The sequence below is a fragment of the Pleurodeles waltl genome, chromosome 7 (assembly GCF_031143425.1).
Source record: "Pleurodeles waltl isolate 20211129_DDA chromosome 7, aPleWal1.hap1.20221129, whole genome shotgun sequence".
NCBI classification, from domain to species: domain Eukaryota; kingdom Metazoa; phylum Chordata; class Amphibia; order Caudata; family Salamandridae; genus Pleurodeles; species Pleurodeles waltl.
Window position 1 is genome coordinate 1,137,912,228 of NC_090446.1, and position 23,552 is coordinate 1,137,935,779.

The window sequence follows — 23,552 nt, forward strand, 5'->3', positions numbered from 1 at the left end:
ACGGCTTGGGAAAGGACAGGCCGGGCCTCCTCTGGAACTGCAGGCAGCACTTGCGCGACAGTATCATAGAGAGTATGGGAATAGCGTCCCAAAAAGCATGGGGTGTGCACGGACTGCAGCGCTAGACTGTTGGAAGAAAAGAACGCATCCACAAACTCGTCAAAAACTTCGATAAAAGTGTTGATGTAGTAAAAAAATGACTGAAGTAGCTCTCTCCGGACCTGGGCGTAGGCTGGCGCAGAAAGAAAAGAACGGACGTCAGCGCATCGGGATGGTGCCTATATGCGACCCCGACATCATCACCACGAGCACAACGCCCACGGAGTCAACCGACGTCACCTGACAGCGCACAGAGGTACAGCTCAAAGTAAAATCTCCCGATCCAGTCTGATGCCTGGGGAAATTCAAAGGTAAGGAATCTGCAACTAGAAGTCTATCAGATAACATAATATAATGAGATGTCCATGCTGTCCAGGGAAGGGGGTGGGCGCATATGAATGTACAGCACTACTTGTTTACTGGGTAAGTAAAATTTGCCATTCAAGGCATGTGTGGCTGTAGATACACATGCTTAGCATAGACTGAATAGCAGTCCTCCTCGATAAGCGGTGGCTTACCTGTGGTGGTTACAGTTATTTGAAATAGTGTACATAGAACGCCTTGGCCAAAATTGGTTTGTTGACCGGCCAGTATATGTACACAGTAATGTTTTGTAAATGTATGCAGTGTAGACCATTTAGCTGCTTTATATATGTGAGCTATAGGTGCATTTCCAAGGAAGCTTTTTTTTTTTTTTTAACGAAAGGAGCGAGCTCTAGAAGGGATGGGTAAAGTTCTTTTAGCTTTAGCATAGCATCTTTGAATACATTTGACAACCCAACGTGCAATAGATTTAGTAATGGCTCTTCTTTTGTGTGGTTTTGAAAAATCAACAAAGATGTTTTTTCTAAATAATTTAGCTCTGTTGATATAACAACGTAAGGGCTCGTTTTACATCTAAACCTTTCCGCAACTGAGTCTGGTTGGGGAAAAATACTGGCAATTCAATAGATTAAGGTGGAACTAATGACCACCTTTAGAAAAACAATTAGGGTTGGTATGTCTCTCCACCCTATTTGTATGTAGTTGGAAGAAAAGTTCTTCTAAATGCCTGAAGCTCACCGACATGTCTGAGCAAAGTGATAGCATCTAGAAAGGATACTTTCCAGGAGAAAAACTGGAGGGTGCAGGAGTGGAAGACTCAAATGGAGGGCTCAATAATCTTGCTAGTAGGGACTGGTGGCGCGTTGGGAGGAAGGACTCTTAAGACCTTCTAAGAAAGATCTAATGACAGGAACCCTGAATAGAAGTTTTGAAGATTTGTGGCTCATGTCACTAGGTGTAGTCTTAGAAGTGTAAAAGCTAAACCTGTAGTAAGTAAATGAAATACTATCAATGTCTTGTACTTTGGCTATTAAAGGATCAATGTGTTTTTAATGACACTAGTGAATGAATCTTTTCAATACGCTACATAACAAGCACAAGTAGTGAGTCTTTGTGCTTCTTAAAGAATGTCCATACAAGGTTGTGTTAGATTTAAGTAACTAAAATCTAGTACTCCGGGAGCCAGATCGCTGAGGGTCCTGGGGTCTGGATACCCGATTTTTCCATGGCTCTTCATGAGAAGGTCCTGCCTGTTCGGCAGTACTTTGTAAGGAACCTGGAGACGAAGCTTGAGCATTTGGAATTTTCTGCTGTGGCAAAAAGGTCCATTTCTGAGTGACCCCATTGCCGGGAGTTTGGGAGAAGGACTTGTTGGTGGAGTGCCTACTAATGGATTTGCTGGCATCTCCTCCTCTGCAAATCTACAAAGTTGTTGTCCACTACCAGGAGATACTCTGCAAACAGGTGAATCTTGTACCAGAGAGGCGACCTCCAAATGAATCGGGCTAGATGAGACAGCTGAAAGGACCCGCTGCATTCCTGCTTTTGGATATAATGCATGGAAGTCATTTTTGTTTGTTTTTAGCATGAAGACCTTGCCAATCAGGTGGGGAAGGAAGGCTTTGGGTGCCAGGTTAACAGCTAGAAACTCCAGGTAACTGATATGGAGAGGTCTTTGGCTAGGTGTCCAGCATCCTTAGACAGTCAGATCTTGTAAATGCGATCCTCAACCTGTGAGGGAGGCGTCAGCTGTTAAGGTACTCTCCGGAACTGGGTCAAGGAAAGACTTTCCTTTTAGGAGGTTGTTGGTGTTCAACCACTGCAGGGAGTGCCAAGCTTGACGGCCTACCAACACTAGATCATCCCATTAACTCTCCGCTTGAGTTAATTGGTGCACCAAGCACTCTTGCAAGGGATGCATGTTGAGTCTGGCATGAGGTACTACGGCAATGCACAAAGCCATCATACCAAGGAGATGCATAACTGTCCTCACTGTTATCTTCTGATGCGGCTGGAACTGTGGGATGAGCGCCTAGGAGGACAATCCATGCGGCATTGGGTAAGCTATCCCTCATTCTGAGTCGGGGATAGCTCCAAGGTAGGGTTTTATTTGAAGGGGCTGGAGGTGGGATTTGACTGCACTGATAATAAAGCCTAATTGATGAAGTAGGTTTACTGTGACCTTAGTGTGTTGGAAGAACTTTTGAAGAGTTAAGTATGGAAAGACATCTACCCAGTATGTCTGGCCCAGTAGAGTAGTGTGAGTAAACCCCTGGTCATTGCTGGTGTATTGGCACTGGTTCTATGGCCCCTTTTTTGAGGAATGCCTAAACTTCTCCCCTGAGCAACTGTTGATGTTGCGTTGAGAGTATGTGTTGTGAAGTGGAATGTCTAGAAGTGAAGTGCAGTCCAGACAATAACAGAGTAGGATAATATCAACACCCACTGTTGAAGGTGATGTTTTGCCTGGTGGGGAAGAACCCTTGTATTCGACCCCAACAGGTGTTCTGTGGTCAGGGGTGGTGGTATGGTTGGTAAGTCAGGGTTTAGTGGTGGTAGATGGCTCTTCCTTTGGAATTTTTGCCCCCATATGAACCTCTGTACTATCCCCTGGGCCAGGTAGTCTGCCCAGAGATGATAGGTGGTGGAGGTTTCAGGGAAGGTGGTTTTATATCCTCCACGATAAGAGGTGCAGCAAAAGGATCAGTGCAGAGACTGTATCTGCAATGCTTCCATGGGCTTGGATGGCTCATTATCTTTCTTTCTTTTTTCCAGGAGGGTATCGACCTGGGGACCAAAACATTGTTCCCCATCAAAAGGGAACAGCCAAGAGATTTTGCTGGACTTCAGGTTTAAAATCGGATACCTGAAGCAAGGCATGTCTCCAAAGGAGGAAACTATAACTTTTGCCTCTAGATGCATTGTCGGCCTCATCGAAGGCGCAGCGAATTGTGGTTCTGAAAATAAGCTTACCCTCAGAGGCAATCTGGTACACCTGATTCTTGTGCTGTTCTGGGAGATGTTGGATCTCCTCCACCGCGTCCCAGTGGGTTCTGTCGTAGCAGGATAGGTGGCCAATGGAGTTAGCGAACCTCCAGTGGCACTTAACTGCGGCGTCAATCTTCTTGCTCTCCTTATCTAGTGGGGGTGCCTCACCAGATGTTTGAGAATTAGCCCTCCTGCTTGCCATGGCAACTACCAGGGATTCAGGTGGAAGTTGTCCCTTTATGTATGGGGGGTTATTGGGTAACTCAATGCATTTTTTGTCGACCCTACGTATGATGTCCCGTGAGCTAACACGGATGTTGAATATGACTGGCGTTTGGTGCAGCAAGCCTTTAAGCATCAGCAGTTATTGTGCCGAGCCTTAGCTGGGTGAGAGAGTCTCAAATAAGAAGTCATCCACTAAAAGCTCTGTGCATGGCTGAACTTTGTGGAAGACTGCAGCTGTGCGTATCAGGTCATGATAGGTGGTAGTGTCGTCTGGTGATAGAGTTTAGCGTTCTAAAGATCAGGGTCTATATCTGCAGGTGGTCTGTGTCATATGAATCCCACAGGTCATCCTGTGGTGGGATAAAAAAAAATGGTCTCCCTCTTTCACCCAACCCAAGAGTGGATACAATTCTCTGAAGAGTATGGTGTGCGCTCTGTAGCTGAAGGTGGTGGTGACTTCTTGTGATGCACAGCAGGCATTGGTGGTGGTGCACCAGGCTTGTGACCTTGCCCACCTTTTTCTCTGCTTTGGTGGTATTGGTACGTCCAAAGCTACTTCAAACGATAACTGTCTTTTTGCTGGCCGTGTACAGGAATGAGGAGGTCTCGTAATGATATGACTAGTGTCTGGGTGTATCATAATATGTTTTCATCTAAAGTCTACCTCCTCTCTCAGTCATTGAAACACTGGTTCCACAAGCTTGAATCATATGCATGTGTGCCGATCATGTTTGCATGATTCGGCTCGGACAAAAAGTTCTCTGTGCTGGTATTTTTAGTACCAAGGGCTTTGGGTCCAAGGCTGGCACTTTTGGCACCAAGGTGAAGCGATGTTTCGACGTTGAGGGTCTCGGCTCCGAGGACAGTCTCGACTTTAATGTGCTGTGTTTTCAGCGCCACGGCTGGGCGTATCCAATGTAGCTGGCCTGTGAGAACTGAAGACAGTGGTGGCCCAACATTAGAGATTTTGGCCAGTCTGGGGTAGGTAGGCAACCCATTGTGTGGTCTGCTGGGGTTAAGGGTGGAGGTGATTCAGTACTCGCAGTTTGACCTGGCATGAGATCTTACATCTCCAGTTTGGAGCTGGAACTGTCCTTGGTGGAGAAGGTGCCTTCATCAGCAGCCAACACTTGTGCTTGTCCCTTCTCTTGAAGGGCCTCTGATCTGCAGAGGTCCAGTGTATCCTTGATGTTGCAGCAAGACATCTCAAAGTGCTGAACGTGTCGATCACGCAGTGTCTTCTTCAACCGAAAGGACTTGCAGGCTTCACAGGTTGCTTCTTCATGTTGAGGGAGGGAGGTGACGGGCGAGGAACCCGCAATCGAAAACAATACAGACGGTAAAAATTGGAAAGGATTGAGTGACAAGTTTTAACCGGAGCAGATGAGCACACATCCGAACCAGACGGTGGAAAAATACAATCCAACAATAGATTCGATAAACATGTGCATTACCAACAAGAGGAGTCACACTACTTCGTGATTCCAAAGGCTTTATTCAAAGAAAAACAACTTGCACACATCCGAGCACAACACTAGATGGCAGGATTATGCTAAGCATGTGTATGAAAATGAGTTACTTACCTGTAACTTTAGTTTTCCAGTATTGGAATCTTTCATAGGTTCCCATACTTGAATCATTCCCAGTCGTCAAGATGGGAGTCCCCAGTACCTTTAGAAAGTAGGGGTTAAAATAGGCTGACACCCAAAGACCCTAGGCCCCTTAGTTTAGTAAGAGTCATTTTGACAAAAGGGACTAAATCTGAGAGTCCACCAATCAGGCGACACCACCCTTTAGAACCCTCCTAAGAAAGAAGCTACAGTCTCTCAGATTTTCAGAGCACTAGTACCTACCTGTATTAATAATAAAAGAGGTAACCGTGAGCTTCCCTGGGGAGGTGAGTGGGTCGCATGTGAATCAATGAAAGATTCCAATACTGGAGAACTAAAGTTACAGATAAATAACTAATTTTCTTGAAACTGTCAGATTCACATGCCTGAACCAGAATAGTAAGCAGTAGTGATGCACATTGTAGTATAAACTATTAGTGCTTCAAAAGAACATGAATAAGATGTTTGAGCAAATATACATACATAAGATAACCAAAATACAACTGACTAAATCGGATATCAGAAATCATAACGTGTATCAACTTTTCTTTTTGATACATTTAAAATAAACAATGTGCAGAACTAACCTTAGGATGGTGGGATGGTAGAGATAACTCACCTCTACTGGAAAAGATATCGTAGGACCGCCTGGCCCACAGCTACTTCCCCTTGAGGGGCTGCATTAAGGCAGTAATGCCTTGTGAATCCGTGGTAGTTCTTTCAGCTTGCTGCCCTGAAAATGCCTTTAAGCGGTACGCCTGCCAACACTTCAGTGGACACTGATACCGCTCTCGTAGAGTGAACTCGAACAAAAGCTTGTAACAGTTTCCCTACTGCTTGGTGGCAAAACCAAATTGCCGCTAAAATTCATCTTGCGATGCTTTGTTTAGAAAGAGGTTGACGCTTTCTAAGTGTGCTGTAAGCTACAAACAACTGACTACTCTTGCAAAAGGATTTGGTCCTATCCACATAGAATTTTATACACCTTTTCACATTTAACGAATGAACAGTCCTCTCTGCTGGCGTTGTAGGATTTGGGAAGAATGACTTTAGTATAAGTGGTTCATTAATATGCAAGTCAGAGGGAACTTTAGGTATGAATCGTGGGTTTGTGCGTAGAAGTATTCTATCTTTTCTGATTTGTAAGAAGGGTTCTTGGATAGTCAGTACTTGGATCTCACTGACCCATCTGGCTGATGTTAGAGTTCTAGAAGAGCTACCTTCCATAAGAGAAATTTTAAAGTAGTTCTGTGGATCGGCTCGAATGGTTGTTTCATGAGCTGCGCAAGGACTAAGTTGAGATTCCAAGAAAAAGGAGGAGGTCTGAAAGGTGGGAGGACTCTGAATAGGCCCTTTAGAAATTGTTTGATAATTCTGGAGAGCCACAAAGAGGGTGAATTATATGAGCATCTGAACAATGATATGGCCACTAAATGAACCCTAATGGAGGAATGAGCCAGGTGTGTGAAGACAATATAGGATGTATCTGTTTTTGTTGGCAACAGTGACAGAATCTGTTCCACTTAAGAGTACATTTTGTTAGTATTGACTGCTCTGGCCCTGCACTCTGGAGGGATAACTAGATGTGCAAACTCATTGTGCTCAGGAGCCATGCTGATAAGTGCAGGGATTCTGGATTCGGGTGTAGGATCTGCCCTTTGTTCATGGTGGGGAGATGCGGAAATACCTGCAGTGGGATGTGAGGTTTCACTGAGAACAGGAGAAGCTCTCTCAACCAATGCTGTTGAGGCCATGTTGGGGCAATTAAGATCAGTGTGCAGGGTTCTATCTTCATCTTGGTGAGAAGCAGTGGAATAGGGGAACAGGCGGTAAGACGTAGGAAAATATTCCGTACCATGCCATTGAAAAAGCATTCCACCATGATCAACGATGATGCCAGCTTGCGTAGTATCTACATTTGGTGTGTGATGGGCTGGCGAAGAGGTCAAGGTTGGGCGTCCCCCACTGAGAGAATGTGTGGACGATCGTTCGTTGATCCAGTTGCCCTTTGTAGCAGACTGATTTTAATCAGCTTAGAGAATCCACTATTTTGTTTTGCTTCCCCGGGACATGCTCTGCTCGCAGAAGTACCCCATGCATTATGGCCCATTTCCAAATATCCTGTGCTTCTCGGGAGAGGAGCAAGAATCTTGTGCCCCCTTGCTTGTTCAGGTAATGCATTGTGGTGGCATTGTCTGTCCTTATTATAACCTCCGAGCTGGCAATTCTGGGAAGGAATGCCTGCAAAGCTAGGTGGACTGCCTTTAGGAGATTTACATGTAGTCTCCGAAGAGGCAGTGGCCATTTGCTGCTGATCGGTAGGTCTCTAGAAATGCTCCCTAACCTTCCAACGAGGCATCCGTGGTGATGACCCATAGAGATAGATGAGGTTGGAAAGAGAGGCCGATCGGAAGATGGTCCTTCTGAGTCCACCAATCCAGGGCTTTCGTCATGAGAAGTGATCCTGACTTGATCGAAGTTGCCTGTGGCTTTGATCAACTGTTGATTGAGCTGTTCTTGGTGGTGGTGGTGGTGGGCGGGGGTGGAGAGGGGCATTTTTATCCTACAGAAAAGGTACTAGCGGGATGCATGAGGACATCATCCCCAATGACTGGTAAAGGTGTACTGAAATGTATTTTCTTCTTTGAACCGACTTTGCCAAGGCAATCCTCTTTTGCTGTCTTTCCGCAGTGGGGCATGCCATGTTGGATTTGGTGTTGAGGTTTGCCTCTAAGAAAGTTATCACATGCGATAGGTGAGGATTGAACTTTCCCCAATTTATGATTAGGCCCAAGTTGCTGAGCAGGGCAATGCACTTCCTTGTTGACCTGCACGCTGCTGAGAGGGACTTTACGTTTACAAGACAGTAGTCCAAGTTCGGGAATACTTGGTGTCTTTGTTATCTCAGGAATGCGGTCACTGGTGCTAGGCACTTCATAAATATCCTGGGAGCTGATTTGAGCCCTAATGGGAGAACTCAAAACTAGTAGTGGTTGCCTTGTACTACGAATCTTAGGAACGGTCTGTGAGAGGGGTGGATTGGGATGTGAAAATATGCATCCTCCAAATCTAGGTTGGACAGATAGTCTTCGTGGTTTAAATGGAGGAGGATGTTCTGCAGATTTATCATGTTGAATGATTGTTTTTTCAGAGGGGGTTCAAATCTCAGAGGTTTCAAGTTTTTTGCGAATGAGGGAGAATCTGGAGTAGAATCCTTTCCCTCAGTGAGATGGTGGAACTTTCTCTATTGACCCTTTGAGAATCAGTTTGTTGACCTCAAGTTTGAGTTGGTGGAGATACTTGGGAATAGATTCGTGAGGCGCACTGCGAGGTGGCATTTGAACAAACTCTAGTGTGCGTCCGAATTGAACCAGTTGCAAGACCTATTGGTCTAATACAGTGGTCTCCAAACTTTTTAATGCTGCGTCCCCCAATTGAAAGATAAAAATCATTGGGCCCCCCCTTCAGAATTTTTCACAAATATTTTATAAAGATGGCAAGGTTTAAATATGTCTAGATGTATTTAAACATTGCAGTTAAGTACTGTTGCCATTTTAAAAGTGCAATAACGTGTTTCTGCTTAAAACAAAACACTTATCTGTGAAATGCTTCTTTTGGCCAGAGATTGGTGCCCCCCACCGGGATCACTTGAAGCCCCTGTGGGGGGGCCCCGCCTCCTAGTTTGAAGACCCTTGGTCTAATGTTATTGAGTGCCACTGTTGGAGGAATGACAAGATCTTGCCCCCTAGTTTGAAGTGTGAAGTGATGAGGGTAGCTGGAGCCTTAGATCAACCACTGTCTGCAAGTGGAGTCCTTTCCTTGGCGAGCAGGTCGTCCTCTAGAGGCAGTTCTGCGGTAAGCCACTTGTGGAGGCTGCCTTTGAATGCACTGGTGCTGAAATTGTTGGGAGGTAGTGTATGAGGGCTATCTATACTGTTTATAGCTTCCTCTACAGAAGGTATTCCACGTCCTCTTGTACCACGAAAGGAAGGCTTTCCGAATTGTAGTGTTCCCAGTGACTTGGCTGTTTCTGTATCAGTCCTGATTGTTTGAGGAGCTTCAGCCACATGTTTCCCAAACAGGGCTTGTCCATCAAAAGAAAGGTCTAAGATTTTAGTTTGTACCTCTGGACAAAGGGACATGGCCTTTAGTCAGCCTTATCTCCTGTGACCAGCAGCTCCTGCTTGCTGACGAAATGCAGTGATGGCAATATACATTGCGCAGTCAATTTCTGCCGATGTGCGCTCTCCTTCCTGTAAAATGTTACTTGCTTCCAGTTTAGTGTCCTCTGGTAGCTGGTAGATATATGGGGGGGATGACAGCCCATAGTTGCCTGTCGTATCTTCCTAAGACAGCCAGAGAATTAGCAGCTTTTACAGTTGGATTTGACATTGAGAAGAATCTCTTGCCAATGTTATCTAACCGTCTCCCTTCCTTCTCAGGAGGCTCTGTAATTGGTGTGGGAGGGTTTTTGGATCTCCTTTGGGCTGCTTATGCTATCTCCGAATCTGGATGAGTGAGACCTGTTAAGCAGGCCGGGGCTTCATCCGGAGCTTTACATTTTTTTGTCCAGACATGGGACTACTGCTGTGACTGTTGCTAGATTCCGAATGACTTTCAATCGTTCTTCCCAAATATGACCGACTGTAGGCATGGAGCACACAGTTCTGGAACTGCTCCTTGAAGTCATACAAAAAATAATCCATTTGTTTGGATGGCATCGGAAGTGCAAATCTTTTGGCAGCCCTTTCAAGTAAATTGTGAAATCCCCCAATGTCCTCTGGGGACGAGTCGACTTTCTTGGGCGAAGGAAATGATGGAGATGGGATAACAATCATCCCATTCTGTGTGATCCTCTTGTACCTCACATTCCTTATGTTCCAGCGGCGGCCAATCCTTTAGGGAGGAGGGGCCACACCCTAACACCTTTTGCCCCTCATGAAGAGTGCCTGTCAGGCTGAACAAAGGTCAAGTTCAGATCAGGCAGCCAGGAGTGAGACATGCATGATTTGCGCAGACTCCTGGCTGCCTGAGCTGAACTTTGCTGGGCTGAAGAGGTAACCGCTCCTATGGGTGTGACCTCCCCAGTTTAGCAAAGATGCCTCAAGGCCCTTCCCCTCGGTGACGAGGGGAAGCGTCACCCATTGACTTCAACCTGGGTGCTTTAGGCGTAAGCCCTGAAGAGTGTCAATCAGTGATACCTCGTCACAGAGTGAAGTGGGGTCAGCAGTCTCACTGGCCCCATCCCACTCTGTGACGAAGTCGGGACTGCTGCCTTCCCTCATCAGCCAATGTGGGAAGGCAGCCGTCCCAACCCTCCTAGGACATCAGAGCTGAAGGTGTGTGTGTGTTTTTTTATTTTTTTTATGAATGTTTGGTGCGTGCGTGTATGTTTGAATGTTGATGAGTGTTGTGAATGGATGTGCGTGCGTGAATGAATGAGTGAGTGTGCTGCCCGCCACCCTCCCTCCTAAAATTACCTGCCATCACTGTTGTGTTCTTCTGAGGTGTCCGTATCCTGCAAAAGGGCTGTAGAAGGTGTACGAATAGTAGCCAATGATAGCGATGTAGGCCTGTGTAGTAGGGTGGTCACTTGAGGCATGAAAGATCATGCAAGCATAGTTGACGGAGGTGACGTTTCACCAGTGGAGGGGTAATCTTTTCTTATAATCCGCCAACATGACTGGTAAGTCCGAAATTAGGGAGCTTGGCATATAGACCATTCCCTCTTGATATGGCTCCCCAGTAGCTGTGAAACCTTGTGGATCATAGTCACTGTAATGTTCTTCCTCATCATCCTCATATTTTATATTCAGTTGAGGACTGTATTATAGGGTTCCTCATCCTCAGAATCCTCATCTCTCTCGAAAAGGTGGGCTGGTACCAATGGAGTTATCGTGCTTAGGGAAGTATGCTCCAGGGCAAATTTCACTTTTTCTTACCTTTTTATTTCCTTTTTTCACTCATCAATGGAGTTGCCGATGAGGACATCGACTGTATAGCAGGTGAACTAGCAGTCAGTGGAGTGACTGTGGTCAACGACAGAAGAGATTTTGGAAAATAGGGTGATTTAGAAGCAATGGTCACCGTTTGCTTCGGCGTTGACTGTGATGGGTACGTTTTTGTTGACGAAGCTCTCGTCGACGGTAGATAGCTCATCATTGCTGCCGTCCATCGTGGAGAAGTCTCTGTTGGTGCTGTAGACAATGAAACTGTCGTCGACAGTGGGGAAAACTTTGTTGGTGCAGTCGACAAAGCTGTGGTTGACAGTGAGGTCCTAGTTGATGGCCTGTTAACAGGTAGAGCGGAGGAAGGCTACTTGAATGCATGGGACACCTTAAGAGGTGGTGTAGGAGGCTCAGTTAAGGATGTTTTAGCCCTTTCCAGCTCTTTTTGTCCTTAGATGAATGATAGCTGGTATGAGGAGATGAAGAAGGGCTGCAGCCTTTATAAGACCCTGAGGCAGTCTTTTTGTAGGCCTTCTTGGCTGTTCTGAGGAAGGTCTTTTCTGAGGTGATCTCTCTTTTTTGTGACCTTCTAGAAGAGGAAGAGGAGTCCTTACTGTCAGAATCAGAAACCAGGTGTTCTCTAGATTTAAGTTTCTGCAGCCAAATTTACAGCTTATCTTTTCTGTCAGTCAGGGACTTTGGGTTTAGGCCTATTTTAACACTACTTTCTAAAAGTACCAGGGACTCCCATCTCAATGACGGTGAATGATTCAGGCATGTGAATCTATGAAAGTTCTAATACTGGAGCAACTAAGGCCACACATTCCTTGAACAGTACATTTATTACACACACACACAACTAAATACTACACATTAATCTACAAATATATACATAAGGCAAATTGAAAATATCTTAGATGGCATTATGAAATCACATTTGGCCTCAAAGGGTCATGACCCTCAAAATCAGTGCCCCCCAGCCCCCAATACCACACAACACATCCCAATAGAGGAGGTATCACTTTAGATAAAACAGGTTTATTGGATTTATCAATGGTTCACTATATTATAAGAGCAGCAAACCACATGTTTAAAACACCACAACTTTGTAAATAAATGCAATATTCAATAATAACCAGGTGTAAATGCAATTATTTTCTATAAAGCATATCAACCTTGACCCGGATTCACTATGAACATTATTATATCAATAAACCATTTTAAAATGAACATAGCATGTTTTGTATACTTTCAGGCCACATACAATGGAACCATAATAACAGCCCCTAAAGACACAACTTTCAGCCCCCACAAAATGCAGCAATAAGACCAGCCCCTAGAGCATGCTGCACTCCTAGCTGTACAGCAAACGTTACAGCCTTGGGAGTGCTTGATATAATTATGAAAATTCTAGTGGGGTAAGAACATATTGTCAGTTTTTGAATCTCACATTTGGGGAGGGAGGGCGTTTATATCACCTCCTGCAGCCCCCGAACACTTCCTTACTTTGTTGGTTGTTCCCCTGCCATAATGGGACCAACACCAGGCAAGAATGCAAATAAAGACCCGCAAGGCATTATGGGATGCTTCAGCCAGTAGCAGTGAATATTTATTAGCTGTTCTCCCACTGAGGTAAGGCAAGCCGCAAAGTTTTTCTCTTTTGTTTAAAAAATATATATATATATTATTCTGGGGTGCCCGGTCCCATCCAAGCATGCCGCCTTGCCTCCTTGGTATGGGCAGCCCAGAGATCCCACCCCCTGCTGGCTCCAGTGTGAGAGCCGGCAGCGTGCTTCTTGAGTTGGTTAAGTGGAGGACACTGGCACAGGGAGCAGAAGCTAGGCCAACAAGGCCACTGGAAATAGGGGCCTGGATATTGGGTTTTGGGTATCTTTTCTCTTTGTCTGTGGAGGATGGGCGCAAAGGGGCTCCCATAGTTTGTCAGCCCCAGGGAGATAAGGTTTCAGGGTGATGGGGTAATCCCTTCCTGGCAAAGACCCATGTGCTTGATCCTCACTGGAGGATGAAAAGGTCCACCAACCTTAAAATGGCCATAACTCTGGCCCTGTTTGGCCGATATGGCCGATTTGGGGGTCATTTTACTGGTGGTAGTTTCAGCTGGCCTACAGGTCTCCAATGCGGTGTACATTACAGGGAATTGGTTCCACTGGGTCCCTGCTCCAGTTGCCCCTCCTTTTCTTTGTCTTTCCTTTCCCCCAACTGGTCCCCAGGGCGTGTAACGGAGCCAGCCTCACTGGCACCCTAGAGAGACCCACTAGACCTGGGGTCACCTTGTGGCAAGTGGAGCAGAACTCCTGGTTCTTTCGTGCATCAGGTGGTCTCTGCTTCCTGTTGTCTAAACTGCGACAGTCCCAGGGTCCAGCAGCAACAAGCACAAACAGCTCAAAAACTAACAAGCATTCGCAAAGCCAATAGGTCCTGCCTATGTGAGATTTATTAATTTTGCTAATGTTTTTTAGCCATGTTGCAAATGGCTGAAAGTAATGCAGCGTTGTCTGCATTATACCACGTTTGTATTTTCAGTTATGCTGCTCTGAAGCTAACTCGGCTATATAATATGGCTAAAAAACATTGACAAAGCCAACAGATCTCATAGTCAAAACCTATTGGCTTTGCCAACGCTTGGTATGTAATGCCATATGGTAAGGTATAAGTATTCTAATAGTGTTTACAACGGCTGAAGTGCTAATGTTATAGAATGGAGAATGCCCTTGTCAAGCTGTGGCTGTGTCCAGATTCACAGATATTTCAGGACCATACAAAAATTGTCAAAATGTGGCATATAAATGTGCTGAGTGTTACATAAGTTGTAGGTAGACAGAAAAGTTCAACAAGTTACAACTTTTATTACAGCGATGCTTTAGGCTATGTGTTACTTTGGGTGCAATGGTTACAGAAGAATCAAAAAAGCACTTGATAGCTTAATAATAAAATATAGCAATAATCGGTGTCCAGTAGATTTTCCACAGCTTTTGGCCCCTGTGCCACTGCACCTGTTGCACCATCCAAATCATAGCCCCTAGTGCCTGTAAGGTAACTGCGCTTGTGACTGCTTGCTTAGTGGTAACCTATAGCAACAATTGATGCGCAGTGTGTTTCCTAGAGCTTTTGGCCCCTGTACCACTGCACCTGCTGCACCATCCAAATCATAGCCCTAGTGCCTGCAAGGAAACATGAGGAAACTGTTTATATCTAGTACTGTATGTGTTACGAAAAAGGCACAGTTGCAAACAGACTACATAATTTTGTAAGTAAACATAAAAGCTTTCATAAAAAAAATGCCTTTAAACTTATCTAACTCTCAAAAACGAGTTGCCACAGATGTCACAAATAAAGCATATGCTTTATAAATCAAAGTGCAAACTAAGCATTGGTAAATTGTGTTACAATGTGGCCGGCTCTTATTAGTGAAAAGAGCTTATCCTGTGCTTGAAAGTGCATGGGGTCTAAACAGCGTAAACTGCCCAAGATCACCATATGTTCAGATGAAGCAGAGACTGAAATGCTGTTTTGTACTTTGTTCCTAAAAAGGCAGTTTCACAAATTAAATGTACTCAAAGAAGGAGAATTTTCCAAAACATGTGCAAATGTTTTTTGCGGATGAAGAACAAGGTACCTCATAGGATGACTATGTCTAAAATAAAATGTAAAAAAAGGGCACAAGCAGATTCCATGGAGAAAGGCTGCATTCGTCTTTCCTATAAAGCCGTCACTTTGAAGTCAGCAGAAAGCAAAACAAAATAACGAATCTCCCACGAAAACACAGCTTGACATATGTCCTCAGTCTTTGAATGCCCAGCAAACGTGAAAGATGAGAACAAGATTTAAAGGCCTGTTGACAGAAAAGGAACAAATACAGCCAGCAAATGGGAAGGAAGAAAAGGAAAATGTTACTTACCCAGTAGACATCTGCTTGTGGTATACAGTGCTGAAGATTCACATGCTTTGCATAAGTCCGCCATCTAGTGTTGGACCCGGAGTGTTACAAGTTATTTTTGTTTGAAGAAGAATCTTTTTCAAGTCACGAGATTCAGCGGCGACTCCTCCCGTTGATAGTGCATGGGCATCGAGTCCTTTGTTAGATTGTTTTCCCGGAGTCAGGCGAGGTAAGGAATGTGTATGGAAAATGTCACTTACCCAGTGTACATCTGTTTGTGGCTTGTAGTGCTGCAGATTCAAATGCTGTGCATGTTCCGCCATCTAGTGTTGGTCTCTGATTGTTACAAGATGTTTTTCTTCAAAGAAGCTTTTCCGAGTCACAAGCTCGAGTGACTCCTCCTCTCGGTGATAGCGCGCATGAATGGGCTTCGAGTCCTTTGTCAGATTGTTTTCCTGCAAGAGGGTGAAGTAAGGAGTAAAGAGTATATGTACACGTATATAGTAAGTAAAGAAGATGTCCATACAATGTATATGGAAAATGTCACCCAGTGTACATCTGTTTGGGCTTTTAGTGTTGCAGATTCACATAATATGCATAGATTCTGCCATCTAGTGTTGGGCCTGGGGTGTTACAAGTTGTTTTTCTTCGAAGAAGTCTTTTTTCGAGTCAAGTGACTCCTCCTCTCGGTCATAGTGCGCATGGGCCTCGACTCCTTTGTTAGATTGATTTCTCGCAAAAGGGTGTAGGAAGGAGTGATAGAGTGAAAGAATTTAAAAGTGCTATAAAATGTAATAAGTAAATAAGATGTCCATGCAAATGTAAATATATATACATATGTACAAAAAAGAAACTGCAACGACTACAGGCTTCCGGGGAGGATGCATGTGAATCTGCAGCACTACATGCCACGAACAAATGTACACTGGGTAAGTGACATTTTCCGTTCAATGGCATGTGTAGCTGCAGATACACATGCTATGCATAGACTAAAAAGCAGTTCTTCTCCCCAAAATAAGCAGTGGCTAGCCTGTAGGAGTTGAAGTAGTTTGAAATAATGTTTAGAACAGCTTGACCAACATTGGCCTGTTGCTTTGAAAATATATCCACACAGTAATGCTTTGTAAATGTGTGTGGTGTAGACCATGTGGCAGCTTTGCATATGTCTGCCATTGGTATGTTTCCTAAAAATGCCATAGATGCATTTCCTTGTGGAATGAGCTTTAGGAGTTATCAAAAGTTGTTGTTTTGCTTTAATGTAACATGTTTGGATACATTTTACAATCCATCTAGCTAATCCTTGTTTATAGATAAGATTTCCTTTATGTGGTTGTTGAAAAGCAACGAAAAGCTGCTTAGTTTTTTTAAACTTTTGTTCTATCTACATAATACATTAGAGCTCTTTTAAGGTAAAGAGTCTGAAGGGCTCTTTCAGCAGTTGAATCTGGCTGTGGGAAGAAGACTGGCAATTCCACTGTTTGGTTAATGTGAAAAGGAGAGACTACTTTAGACAAGAATTTTGGATTAGTTCTAAGTACAACTTTATGCTTGTCCTTGGAGAAAAGCTTCCGCCAGAGTGAATGCTTGTATTTCACTAACCCTTCTTAATGAAGTAATTGCTACTAAGAAAGCAACATTCCAAGTTAGAAATGTAATCTCACACGAATGCATGGGTTCAAATGGCAGCCCTGTTAGTCTTGGGAGTACAATATTTAGATTCCAAGAAGGAACTGGTGGGGTTCTTGATGGAATAATACGTTTTAGTCCTTCCATGAAGGCTTTAATAACTGGAACTATCAAAAGAGAGGTATGTTGTATAGTTTGTAAGTATGCTGATATAGCAGTAAGATTAATTTTAATAGATGAGAAAGCTAAATTTGCCTTTTGTAAATGAAGTAGGTAGGATACAATATCTTGTATTGATGCTGTAAGTGGGTCAATATTTTTAGATTGACAGTAATAAACAAAACGTTTCCACTTGTTAGCATAGCATTGTCTAGTTGTAGGTTTGCATGCTTGTTTGAGAACTTCCAAACATTCTAATGGAAGTTGCAAATATCCAAATTCTATGACTTCAGGAGCCAAATCGCTAAGTTGAGAGCACTGGGATTGGGATGTCTGATTTGACCTTTGTTTTGTGTTAACAAATCTGGTCTGTTTGGAAGTTTGCAGTGAGGTACTACAGACAAATCTAGGAGTGTTGTGTACCAATGTTGTCTACCAATGTTGTCGTACCCACGTGGGGGCTATGAGTATAATGGTGAGAGAAGTTTGATGCAGTTTGTTGACCAGCAATGGAATGAGCAGCAGAGGGGGGAAAAGTGTAAGCAAATATCCCTGACTAGTTGATCCATAGAGCATTGCCTTTGGACAGAGGGTGTGGGTGCCTGGATGAGAAGTTTTGGCATTTTGCATTTTTGCTTGTTGCAAAGGTCTATTTCTGGTGTCCCCCACCTTTGAAAGTACTGTTGAAGTACCTGAGAGTGAATCTCCCATTCATGTATCTGCAGGTGTGTCCTGCTTAGCAGGTCAACTAGCAGATTGTGTATTTCTGGGATGTATTCTGCTAGTAAGTAAATGTGATTGTGAATCGCCCATTTCCAAATTGTTTGGGCTAGAAGGGACAGTTGAGATGAATGTGCCCCCCCTTGTTTCTTCAGATGATACATGGTTGTCATATTGTCTGTTTTTATAAAGACAGTTTTGTGTTTGAGAAGGGGTTGAAATGCTTTTAGGGCAAGGAACACAGCTAACAATTCTAAATGGTTGATGTGATAAGTTAACTGTGTTGAGTTCCATTCCCCTTGTATGGTTAGATTGTTGAGATGAGCTCACCAACCTATAATTGATGCATCTGTTGTTATTGTGCTCCGAGTCACAGGGCCCTGAAATGACCACCCCTTCATTAAAGTGCTGTGATTCCACCATTGAAGGGACTTGTGCATCTGGCAGTCTTACAACACTAGATCTTGCAACTGACCCTGTGCTTGAGACCATTGTTGTGAGAGGCACTGGTGTAGTGTTCTCATATTTAATCTTGCATGCAGTACTATTGCTATGCATGATGCCATCATTCCCAAAGGTCTCATGATAAACCTTATAGTGTAATGTTGATTTGACTGCATTTGTGGTATGAGGTTTTGGAAAGCTTGTATCCTTTTTGTGTATTTGGATAGGCTATGGCCTTTTGTGTATTGAGAATAGCACCTAGGTAAGGTTGAACCTGTGCTGGTTGAAGATGAGATTTTTGGTAATTGACAGGGAACCCTAATGTGTGTAGGGGTTGTATTGTGTATTGAGTGTGTTGTTGACATACATTGTATAATAGTGCTTGATCTTATTAGCCAATCGTCTAGATAAGGAAAGACATGTATGTGTTGTCTTCTTAGGTAAGCTGCTACTACTGCTAGACATTCTGTGAATACTCTTGGGAGCTGTTATGCCGAATGGTAGAACTTTGATTTGGTAACGGTTTCCCGCTATCACAAAGCTTAGGTATTTTCTCTGTGAGCTGGATGTATGGGGATATGAAAATACGCATCTTTGAGATCTAATGCAGTCATGTAACCTTGTTTTTGTAGTAGTCGAATGACATCCTGCAGAGTCACCATGTGAAAGTGTTCTGACAGGATATACAGATTTAGTGGTCTGAGATCTAGAATGGGTATGAGTGCGCCATCCTTTTTGGGAATGAGGAAGTATAGTGAATATACCCCTGTACCTTGTTGCGATTTTGGAACTAATTCTATTGCCTCTTTTAGTAGTAGCGATTGCACTTCTTGTTGTAAGAGAACGTTGTGTTCTGGGACAGTCTGTGATAACGAGGAGGAATGTTTGGAGGAGTAGAAATCCGTTCTAGGCAATAACCATTGTGGATAATTGAAAGTACCAATTGGTCTGTAGTGATATTTTGCCATTGGGAGTGGAACTGCTGCAGTGTGCCATCTCTTCCCCCCCCCCCCCCCATACCCCCTCAGGAGATGTGTGGCGTTGTGGTATGCTTAGAAGTCACTGTTTTGATGGAGTGGTGACAGTTTTTGAGGCCTGGAATGTTTCTCTGGCTCTGAAGTGTTGGCCTCTATAAGAGCCTCTAAATGCTCCTCCTTGGTATTGCTGTTGGCCTTGTTTAGGTAGGGAGGTGGAAGCATCTGTAGATTGGGGCTTGAAACCTCCTCTAAACTGTCTTAAAGGTGTTGTGTATAGAGCTCCCATTGCTTTTGCAGTGTCTGAATTCAATTGTTGTGTCAATCTTAGGACCAAATAGGTGTTTGTCGAATGGCATATTTAGTACTGCTGGTTGTATTTCTGGTGTGAAACCAGAAGATCTTAACCATGCATGTCTACGTATGGTTATAGCAGTATTTATGCTCCTGTATCTGCAGCATCAAGAGCAGACCTTATTTGGTTGTTGCTTATTGCCTGACGTTCAACAATTTGTTGAGCCCTTTTTTGATGTTCTTTTGGCAGGTGTTTTAACAATTCTTGCATTTCGGCCCGGTGCGCCCTAACACATCTTGCTAGCAAGGCTTGTGAACTGGCAGTGCACCTGTGGATCTACCCTCTTACCAGCAGCATCAAACTTCCTGCTTTCTTTGTCGGAAGAATGGCTATCAGCCCTTTTTCTGACAGCTCTGACGACAACCGAGTCTGGTGGTACCTGATGCATGATGTAAGCTGGGTCTGTAGGTGCAGGCTTGTATTTTTTAATCTATACGTGGTGTTAAAAGTCTAGATTTAACCGGTTCTTTAAATATTTCATCTGCATGCCTGAGCACGCCAGGCAACATTGGCAGGCACTGGTAACGTGAATGCGTGGGGGATAGTGTATTGAAAAGGAAATCCTCTTCTAAAGGCTCACTATGCATAAGTACCCCATGGTACGCAGCTACTCTTGAAATGACCTGCGTGTATGCTATTGTAATCTCTGGTGGCAAAGGTTTGGAAGGATAGAGGTCTTGGTCATTTAGTGGTATGGGATCCGGATCATACATATCCCAGAAATCAATTGTATCATCATGTGAATAATTGTCGGAGTGTGTTGGTGAAGGCAATGATGGTGGGCTAACGGGTGGTGGTGAGAAAGAAAGTTGTGGCAAATGTGGAGGAAAATTTTGCAAAGGTAGTGGTTTCTGCTTCCTTTTAAAGATCTTTGCTGGTGGTGGAGCAGTATCAAGATGTTCTTGAAACACCAAATTTCTTTTTGTTTCTGGAGGCGGTGGAGCAATGATCCTCTCAGTTTCTTTGTGGATATGAATCCTTGATTGTTTGGCATCCATGATCACAAGTATAGGCTGAATGTCTGAATCTTCAGAAATATATTCTGATGTTTTTAGCGATTTAGAGGACTGTTCATCGAATGTCTGAGCTCTGCTTTAATCGGCTCGAAAGTCCTTGTTCCTCTGTATAAGAATATTTTTTTGGCTCCGAAGCTGACAATTTGTTTGGTCCCGGAGATATAGCTTGTGGTTTCGGCTCTGAAGCTGGACGTCGAACTTTTGACTCTGAAGAGTGTGGGTGCCGGCTCGGCTCGCATGTGGAGCTTTTGATAGATTTGCTTGACTCCGGCATCGAAGCTCGTGTGGCCTTTTTCGGTGCTGAACCCGAAGGTCATTTGCAGACTATTTTCTTTCGGGTGGAATCATGGCTCTCTGGCAGTGGTGCACCCAAGGCCTTAACTGGTCATTTGGTACTGGGCGTAGGGGCAGTTGTACTCACATGCTGAGCTGCAGTGATTGGTTGGCTATCTTCCTCCGAGGCTTCTTCAGAGTCGGTGTCCTGAATGGAAACTGCCGTCTGGGCCTGTTCTTCCTCTACGGTGTTGACGTACTCTGTATTTTTGGACGCCATCTCAAGACTTCTGGCTCTCCGGTCACGCATTGTCTTTTTCGACCGGAACGACCAACAGGCTTCACAGTCTTCTTCTCGATGGTCAGGACAGAGACAGAGATTACATACCACATGTTTTGTATAATGAAATTTCACGTGGCATTGAGGACAGAATCTGAATGGAGTCTGATCCATCAGGCTTCTGCGTGGTAGGCCTGAACAGGCCCAAATTGGCGTCTTGTTGTTTTCTACAGTACTATCATCTTGACTATAGATGGAAACGCGATTGAAACAATACCAACGGTCAAATAGAGTTATATAAAGTTTCCAAATCAAAAATCTCGGAGCGAGAGGAAACACGTCCGAATCGGACAGCGGAAAGAAAACAATCTAACAAAGGAGTCGATGCCCATGCGCAACATGACCGAGAGGAGGAGGCACTAGATCCCGGGACTCAAAAAAAGACTTCTTCAAAGAAAAACAACTTGTAACACTCCGGACCCAACACTAGATGGTGGAATCTGTGCATAGCATGTGTATCTGCAGCTACACATGCCAAACACATATTTACATAAGAAAGTATTACAATATTTACATAAGAAAGTACTACAACGGCTACAGGCTTCCAGGGAGGAGCGAGGGTGCCTGTGAATCTGCAGCACTACATGCCAGCAACAGATGTACACTGGGTTCGTGACATTTTCCATTCGATGGCATGTGTAGCTGCAGATACACATGCTGTGCATAGACTGAAAAGCAGTCCCCTCCTAAGTAAGCGGTGGCTAGCCTGTGGGAGTTAGAGTAGTCTGAAATAGTATTTTAAGCACTGCTTCACCAACATTTGCTTGTTGGCGAGATAGCACATCCGCACAGTAGTGTTTAGTAAATGTGTGACGTGTGGACCATGTGGCTGCTTTACATATGTCTGCCATAGTGTAGGAAGCTGTCTCTGTATATACTGTTTCAAAGTAAGAAATGGTGTGCACAGAGTCCAAGTGTTCCCTTTAGAGGTAAGATAGTGGCAAAAAGAGATAATTCTAATGCTCTATTTTGTGGTAGTGTGGTCGAGCAGTAGGCTTATCAGAGGGTAGTGTTAAGCATTTGTTGTACACACACAGGCAATAAATGGGGAACACACACTCAAAGACAAATTCCAGGCCAATAGGTTTTTATATAGAAAAATATATTTTCTTAGTTTATTTTAAGAACCACAGGTTCAAGATTTACAAATAATACTTCAAATGAAAGATATTTCACTCAGGTATTCTAGGAACTTTGAATAATCACAATAGGCTGTACAGTTTTGACAAAAATGGCAATAAGCTATTTTAAAAGTGGACACTGCAAAAATCAACAGTTCCTGGGGGAGGTAAGTAATTGTTAAGTTCACAGGTAAGTAAAACACTTACAGGGTTCAAAGTTGGGTCCAAAGTAGCCCACTGTCAGGGCCGGTCCGGTGCAGAGGTCAAAGTGGTGCCCAAAACACAGCATTCAATGGAAGCAGGGGTGCCCCGGTTCCAGTCTGCCAGCAGTTAAGTACCCACGTCCTTGAATGCAGATCAGGGGGGTTTTGTAGGGCACTGGGGAGAGCAGGCACAGAAAGTACACCGTCAGCGGCACAGGGGTGGCTGGGTGCAGAGTGCAAACAGGCGTTGGGTTTCAGATAGGAATCAACGGGGAAACCCGGGGGTCTCTTCAACTACGCAGGCAGGTACAGGGGGGGCTCCTCGGGGTAGCCACCACCTGGGATAGGCAGAGGGTCGCCTGGGGGTTGCTCCTGCACTGGAGTTCGGTTCCTTCAGGTCCTGGGGGCTGCGGGTGCAGTGCTGGTTCCAGGCGTCGGGTTCCTTGTTACAGGCAGTCGCGGTCAGGGGGAGCTTCTGGGTTTCCTCTGCAGGCGTCGCTGTGGTGGCTCAGGGGGATCAACTCTGGCTACTCATGGGCTCGCAGTCGCTGGGGAGTCCTCCCTGTAGTGTTACGTTTTCCCGCAGGTCAAGCTGGGGGCGTCGGGTGCAGAGTGGAAAGTCTCACGCTTCCGGTGGGAAACGTGGGGTCTTTAAAGTTGCTTCTTTGTTGCAGAAAGTTGCAGTTTCTTGAACAGGGCCTCTGTTCTCTGGAGCTTCTTGGTCCTTTAGATGCAGGGCAGTCCTCTGAGGTTTCAGAGGTCGCTGGTCGATGTTGGATGCGTCGCTGTTGCAGTTTTCTTTGAAGTAGGGAGACAGGCCGGTGGGGCTGCGGCCAAATCAGCTGTCGTCTCAGTCTTCACTGCAGGACTTCAGGTCAGCTGTCCTCCTTTAGGTTGCAGGAATCTATCTTTCTCGGTTCTGGAAGCCACTAAATACTGAATTTAGGGGTGTTTAGGTCTGGGAGGGCAGTAGCCAATGGCTTCTGTCCTTGAAGGTGGCTACACCCTCTTTGTGCCTCCTCCCTCTGGGGAGGGGGGCACATCCCTAATCCTATTGGGGGAATCCTCCTTCTACCAGATGGAGGATTTCTAAATGTAAGAGTCACCTCAGGACACCTTAGGGGCTGTCCTGACTTGTGGGTGGTGACTCCTTGTTTTTCTCATTATCTCCTCCAGCATTGCCGCCAAAAGTGGGGGCAGTGGCCGGAGGGGCGGGCATCTCCACTAGC

The 23,552-nt window shown here is 44.7% G+C and overlaps 1 protein-coding gene across 4 annotated transcripts in view; it reads right to left on the minus strand.

Moving 5' to 3' along the window:
- The window catches only part of WBP2 (WW domain binding protein 2), a 298,555-nt gene that overhangs the window by 77,673 nt on the left and 197,330 nt on the right, over positions 1 to 23,552 (minus strand). Inside the window, exon 7 of one of the 4 annotated variants that reach the window (XM_069200188.1) lies at positions 14,283 to 14,376. The exons of the other annotated variants lie outside the window; for them this stretch is intronic. Within the exon in view, the coding sequence (XP_069056289.1) occupies positions 14,315 to 14,376 (62 nt within the window). The 3' untranslated portion in view covers positions 14,283 to 14,314. Of the gene's footprint in view, positions 1 to 14,282; positions 14,377 to 23,552 lie in introns of those variants that run through there. 4 annotated transcript variants of the gene reach the window in all.